The 7,726-nt window shown below is 45.5% G+C and overlaps 1 protein-coding gene across 1 annotated transcript; it reads left to right on the forward strand.

Moving 5' to 3' along the window:
- Window positions 1-5,461: 5,461 nt before the first annotated feature.
- Window positions 5,462-7,516, forward strand: LOC138579828 (putative uncharacterized protein DDB_G0285119). Its single transcript, XM_069650055.1, has one exon. The coding sequence runs from the start codon at window positions 5,462-5,464 to the stop codon at window positions 7,514-7,516; it is 2,055 nt and encodes a 684-aa protein (XP_069506156.1).
- The last annotated feature ends 210 nt before the right edge of the window (window positions 7,517-7,726 follow it).

Below are 7,726 nucleotides of genomic sequence, written 5' to 3' on the forward strand. Positions count from 1 at the left end.
CCTAACGGACACATGGCGAGAATTACACCCTGAGGCACAAGGCTACTCATACTTCTCGTCCCCACATGACCTCTATACGAGGCTAGATTATGTTTTTATATGCAAGGAACACCTACACCAAATAGAGGGGGCACAATACTTAGGGAGAACCATTTCAGACCACTCGCCACTCCTGGTGGAATGGAAATGCACCGGCCCCAGACCTCCCATCCCCACGTGGAGAATGCCTGTGGATGCTCTGAAGGACCAGGCATTCAGAGACGAACTACAAGATTCCATTGATAACTTCATAGAAGAGAACATGGGAAGTTTAGAGCGCATAAGCACAATGTGGGATGCTCTAAAAGTAGTAACACGAGGAGAAATCATAGCAAAAGCGGGTGGCATTAGGAAATTACTGCGAGGGGAATTAGACCAGCAGGAACAAGAAATTGGGAGACTGGAATCCACTCCCACAGGCACCCAACAGAGAGAAGATAAACTTAGAACGCTCAGAGACAAATGCACAAAAGCGTGGAGTAGGCTGGCCAAATTTGATCACGCCACTAAAACAAACAGAGCACACACGGAAGCAGACAGACCGGGCCCACTATTGGCCTGGCTCTGCAAAAAGGAAAACCCCAGGCACACAACCACTGCATTGCAAAAACATTCACCAAACCCAGCAGAGCATAAACGACACCTTCAAACGTTTCTACGCACACCTATACTCTCACAATGACCGGGTTCCCCAGGATCAGATAGCAGACACATTAGAAGAGATAGGACTGCCTGCCTAGACGGTCCCCCGCAGAATCCGAAACCCTAGACACAGATATCACAACCGAAGATGTAGCCAAAGCAATCAAATCCCTGGCCACATGCAAGGCTCCTGGCAGCGACGGGCAACCCTCAGAGTTTTACAAAACATATGAATCCTCCCCGACACCCCTGCTACATGAGGTTTCCCAAGAGGCATATGAACAAGGGGTCTTACACGACAGCATGAGAGAGACCCTCGTGATCCCAGTGCTCAAGCCAAATAAACCTGCAGACAAGTGCGACTCCTATCGCCCATTTGCTCTGCCCAATTACGACGTGAAAATATTAACCACAATTCTAGCAAAGAGGCTATCCAGACTAATAGGAGATATTGTGCACACAGACCAGAGCGGTTTCGTGCCTGGCCGCAACACTACTATGAACTTACGCAGGCTACAACATATTATAGCCCACACTGACACAAAGAGGGAATCGTAAGCAGTACTATCTTTAGATGCCATTAAGGCATTCGATTCCATATACTGGGAAAGACTGGTGGCTGTACTTGAAGGATTTGGCTTCGGACCGGGGTTCATCAGATGGATCAACGTACTTTAAACCAAACCAAGAGCACGGGTGAAATCCGGGAAATACGTGTCAGAGGCATGGGATATATGTAGGGGCACCAGGCACGGCTGCCCGCTATCCCCCATGCTTTACATACTGGGACTAGAACCCATCGCCATTTATTTTAGGAAACAATTCTTCGATGCAGGAATAAGACTAGGAGGGGTAAACCACATCATCTCACTCTACGCAGATGATGTTCTCCTATATGTCAGAGACCCAAATCTCAATGTACCAACTATGCTAGAAGTTCCTGACAACTACACCAGGGTTTTAGGCATACAATTTAGCAAGACAAAATCCTGTTTATTCCCCCTGGCAGGTCTGAAAGACAAGAGCATAGAGGAACTCCCCTCGGTGGGCATACAATGGCTAACCACCGTAATTCCGATACCTCAGGGTCCAGATAATGCATACCCCTGAATTAATGCACGAGCACAACACAAAGGCAGCACTTTCCGCACGGCGCAAATCGATGGGCTTTTGGGCGAAACTCCCCCTATCGATGATGGGCAGAGCCTCAATAATCAAAATGATAGTCCTCCCCAGATTCCTATACGGGTTCCAAAATGTTCACTACTACATCAATAATTCCTTCTTCCGCCTACTTGAGACAACAACCCGAGAATTCCTATGGGGAAGGGCAGACATAAGGTGGCACTCTCCACACTAGTCCTACCATACAAACAGGGTGGAATCCAACTTCCAAACCTAGAGAAATATTATCTGGCAGCCCAACACAGCTTTGTGACCAAGTGGCTAGCGGACGAAACCACATATGAGACAACCCTACTACAAACCATGATCTCCTGATACAACTGAAGGAGCTTATTTGGGAGCCCCAACACCTGCTGAGAAATGCACCCTTTTTAGTTACCCTGGGAAGGAAAATATGGCTTAGGACTATGACGCTTATGCACCTAAAACACCCATACTCCCCAGAAGTACCAATGATTTCGCACCTAGGTAAAACAGACACTGATCTGAAGAATATCCCGTGTGTGCAAAGGGCGTTTACAGGACTACCTGCTGTTGTGCTGTGGCTGCGTGGGAGTGCCCACATATCTGATCATATCTGATCAGCTGTTCTACACCAGGAATCAAGTGGAATTGTGCGCGGAAGACGAAGCGCCGTTGCGCTGAGAAGCTCTGCCCCCTTTTGCCCCGAGCACCGCCCCGCAGGAAGTGTGTCAGACAAAAGACCTTCCCAGGCACCCTTGCGGCGCTAAGCCCGTGTGTGCAAAGGGCGTTTACAGGACTACCTGCTGTTGTGCTGTGGCTGCGTGGGAGTGCCCACATATCTGATCATATCTGATCAGCTGTTCTACACCAGGAATCAAGTGGAATTGTGCGCGGAAGACGAAGCGCCGTTACGCTGAGAAGCTCCGCCCCCTTTTGCCCCGAGCACCGCCCCGCAGGAAGTGTGTCAGACAAAAGACCTTCCCAGGCACCCTTGCGGCGCTAAGCCCGTGTGTGCAAAGGGCGTTTACAGGACTACCTGCTGTTGTGCTGTGGCTGCGTGGGAGTGCCCACATATCTGATCATATCTGATCAGCTGTTCTACACCAGGAATCAAGTGGAATTGTGCGCGGAAGACGAAGCGCCGTTGCGCTGAGAAGCTCCGCCCCCTTTTGCCCCGAGCACCGCCCCGCAGGAAGTGTGTCAGACAAAAGACCTTCCCAGGCACCCTTGCGGCGCTAAGCCCGTGTGTGCAAAGGGCGTTTACAGGACTACCTGCTGTTGTGCTGTGGCTGCGTGGGAGTGCCCACATATCTGATCATATCTGATCAGCTGTTCTACACCAGGAATCAAGTGGAATTGTGCGCGGAAGACGAAGCGCCGTTGCGCTGAGAAGCTCCGCCCCCTTTTGCCCCGAGCACCGCCCCGCAGGAAGTGTGTCAGACAAAAGACCTTCCCAGGCACCCTTGCGGCGCTAAGCCCGTGTGTGCAAAGGGCGTTTACAGGACTACCTGCTGTTGTGCTGTTTGGCTGCTTGCTGTGGCTTTGCAGGCCACCTTACCCCCAGAGAGTGGTCAGCTGTACTCGGATTGGAGCAAAAGCAGAAAGCGGCGGTGGCGGTGTGAAGTGGTGTCTAAGTGGTCTGGCGTGGTCAGGCGGAGGGCCGCGGTTGCCTGGACCCAGAAGCTCAAGCTCACACGGTAAGCCCTTCCAAGCTCTTTAGTCTTCCTTCCTTACATCCAGACCATAGACTCCAATACCAACATCCACCTCACTCAAAATCACTAGCATTGAAGCTTACTAAATCATCACACGCACCTAAGTCCCCAGCGCACAAAATTTCAGAAATGGATGAAGATGACAGGCGTCGTCTTCGCAGCTCAAGGAAAGGAGTAGGAGGGCCTAGAACCGGTGCAGCTATTGAAAGAGACGAGACAAATAGATCGACAAAGAAGAACGATGCCACCTCTGAAGTCACTGAAGCACCATTAATATCTCCCATACAGACGAGTTGCGAGCACACTGGCCCGCGGACAGTCAATCTGGAAAGAAACTACAAGTCTGCGCAAACCCTCACTACAATCTTTGAAATGACCGTGAACAAGGAAACAATAATCAGCGTCCAAAACCGCAAACACTTGGAAAACGAAGAGAGCGAGGACGGCAAGAAGTCTACACCCCCACAACTCGGCACTCCCATGCAAACCACACTGACAGCCCCCGGAGGGGGGTTGGAGTGTATGCATGAAGAGAGCCTGGAGCTAAGTGAGGGAATAGACATACGCCCTCAAAATGAAAACGTCGAAGAAACGCTGCAAGCAAGCTCTACCGACTCACGATTGTTAATAGTCACCTCCGATCTGCCGTCAGAAGATGAAGATCGTGCGCACACGAGGGACACACAACCCGAAATCGAAGTAGAGAGCTGTGAACCGCATAAACAGAAAGAGAAAAAATCTGAAAAACAGACTCATGACCAATTATCAATGAAGATCCATCAACAAGTAAAAGTTCTAGTGCACGCCTCAAACAATGAAGAAAATCCCCAGGAAAGCATAAACGGGACGGAACACGCCCCACCAGAAACGAATTGCGTAGAAAGCGCATTAACATCAGAGCAAAACATGAAAAAAAGAAGCAGAGACAGTTGCGAAACTATATGCGGACAATCAAGTATGCACAAACCAATCAATCGAAAGAACATTAAATCAAACATGCATGTGAGATCCAAAGTGAATCGATCCACTAAGAACGCACCACTTACTGTGAAAGAGCGGATGAGCAAAAGCGCAAGCATCGAGAAATCAAAAAAAACAAATACTATGCGAATGCTGACTGACTTTTTTGAACTCCAGCTACTGAAGAAATCACGAAATTTCACGGAAATTTCCGATGCAGAAATGTTAACAGCCATAAGCGAAAATATACCACACGCAAAACAACGTAGAATGGACCTCACACCTGAAGCTGGATCGCCACAAGCAGACAAACCTGCAGTTCAAAGAAGTACATCAACAGACTCAACTATCGAGGACGGCAAAAAAACAAACGCAAACAATGAGAATGCAATAAGCCAAATGGAAAAAGTCAATCCCTCTATGAACATAGACGAAGATACACCTAACAAAAAAAACGCACCTTATCAACACACCACTGAAGGTGTACACTCAACATCGCTTAACACAGACCAGGAGAGCACGACAAGCGATGAACAACTGATCCGAAGCAGCAAAGAACTTAAAAAGCCCCAAGAGGCTATTGCGGTCATGGCAAAAATACAAGAACAAGAAAGCACACCTCAGACCTCTGTGTCAGGAGTATCTCCATTACGAGCTGCATCCAGTCAAAGTCCCAGTCCACGCTTAATCAGTCATCCCGCGACAGAAACAAAGAATTAAACAAACATCCAAAGACAGCGGAACTGGATATACAAGGGGACAAAATAAAAGATCGACCTCAATGGATCTTTCCGACAGAAAAAATAATACAAACGGAAGCAAGAGGTTCTCAACATCCACGAACACCCAGGAGAAGCCATAGTGACTTTGAACATCAGTCAGGCAGAACCTCGTGCCCACAAACGCCAAATGCAGCACAAGAAGCAGCCTCAAAAAAAACGGACCTACAAGGAATCATGTCTGTCATAACTATTGCACTCAATCCTTTCTGCAAACTATATGAGACCATGAATGACGCAGTAAAAGATCAACAAGTCATCTTAGCAATGCTGCTGACAAAAATAGTATACTTGGAAGGTTACATCACAGCAAAAGGAAATCACGCAAATAATAAAGGCACAATAGAGTCAAGTAGTAATGACACGATTATCAACCGTACAGAAACAATAAACGAAACATTGTCTAATCAACCAAGTAAGTCCATCAACACATATCAAGTAGGAACACAAACAGAGACCATCATCGACTTAACAGTAGACAGAAAAGCAACTGATAAAGAAAAAATCCAGCAAAACATAGTAAACAATAATGAGACCATAAACATCAAAAACAATGTGTCCACGAAACAACAAACGCCATCGGTAATGTTGGTGCTAAATCAAGCAAACGCTAACGACAAATGTGAGACTAGACTTGTAACACCCTCATTTGGCATTTTTGAAACAACTGGCCGAAAAAACAAACCGAACAAAGGTCCAAAGACAGTCCCAACCTGCGACAACGAGGAGGTCTTAAAAGCCACCGCAAATGATCATAGCACAGAAAAAGAATCGAACCCAAGTCTTGGAACAATAGCACCAGTCGCAACACCAAAATGGAACATGAGTAGTTCAACGCCCATCATAACAGGGGAAAACAGCAACTCAGAAAGCGTAACAAACAATAAAAGTAAACAAATCAAAAATCAGAACTTCAAGGATAAACTGGATTCAACAGATCCCCTAACAAATCTGAGCACATACTCGGATGAAATTAGTGATTCACCAACAACACTAACCACAGTTAATCAGAAGGCAGAACAAACCCAATCATTGAAACAAAAAACTACAGCAAACATAAAAGAAAATCGCGTCAAAATGCTGCAAGAACGTGACTATGAAACTTTAGAACAAAAACGAAATCGTCTAACAAACTACGCAGCATCCCGTGAGAATATAAAAGAGCATAAGCAAACACATATCACAGACATACACTCAGAAATTAACAAAAGCAAGAACATCGACAAAACAACTCACACCAGAAACAAATCAGAAGAACTTTCCACAAAAAAGAAAAAGAAAATGGACAAAGAACCAATAACCACTTCACAAGTACAAAATAAAATACAAGAACTTCAAGTGGACAAAAAACGAAAGCCAAAGGTGTACAAAGAAACACCCAAGAAACGAGATCATGAAGTAAGAAGATCTAACAATAACACCAAACATAATACAAGCTCAAGACCTAAACAACAGAACGAGACATACAAACGAGCATCTCATGCTTCAAAAATAAGAAATATAGAAACTGAAGAAAACGGCGAGTCACATTCCACGAAAAATGCTTTAAGATACCTTATCAGACTGACCCAACGAAGTTGCATAAAAGAAGAGATAATTTTAAATCGAAGAACGGTCTTAAAGATATTACGTCAAGTTAAAGACTTACAGAGACTTCACACAGACAATTTGAAAATTGTCGAACCATGGCACACGCAACATGGGGCAGTCACAATACTGCATTTAACGTCTTTAACAACATTCAAAAAAATTCTAAATAACAAAAGAGATATCTACAATTCTGGTTACTACGTGGAAGACCTTACAACTTACAGCAAAGAAGAACGCATCGAATCAATTAAGATCAGAGAGACCGATGCTACAGTAAGTAAATCCTCAATCACGAAACATGAGAAGCACGTTACAAAAGACACAGAGGACTACCCCCAGAAAGATCATAAAGCAATAATAGAATTCGAAACATCAAAAAAACATCAAAGATCACACCATGAGAAGAGTAAAAATGAGCACTACAAAACCAAGAATGACTCAGTACACAACAAAATAACAAAGAAAGAAAATACGGCAACGCAACAACAGAAACATACTATAGATAGCACCACGAAAATAACCTGTACGCAAAGAGTCGGCTCAACATCCATGGCTCAATGCAAACAAAGTCCAAACACAAGCAATAAAACAGGAATCTGGGCCTGGTTGCCACGAGCATTAAACTTACATCGTAAACAATAGCCACTCAAGACAGCGGAAGCAGTCACATGTAACGAACCAACAGAAATCAACAATGACATCAAGTTATGTTCATGGAACACGCGAGGTCATGTACATCTGACTGCTCCGGGAGGTCCCAATCTTGGAGAATTCCACATAATCTGTCTACAGGAAACTTGGCTGCAGCAAACTCCCACACTAGAAGGTTATCAAATCATTCTATCCCCTGCT

Source organism: Ambystoma mexicanum, chromosome 3p (genome assembly GCF_040938575.1).
Source record: "Ambystoma mexicanum isolate Mex_15411 chromosome 3p, UKY_AmexF1_1, whole genome shotgun sequence".
Classification (NCBI taxonomy): Eukaryota; Metazoa; Chordata; class Amphibia; order Caudata; family Ambystomatidae; genus Ambystoma; species Ambystoma mexicanum.

Coding starts and splice junctions, on each gene's coding strand:
- LOC138579828 (XM_069650055.1), top strand. CDS start 5,462: ATGTCTGTCATAACTATTGCACTCAATCCTTTCTGCAAACTATATGAG.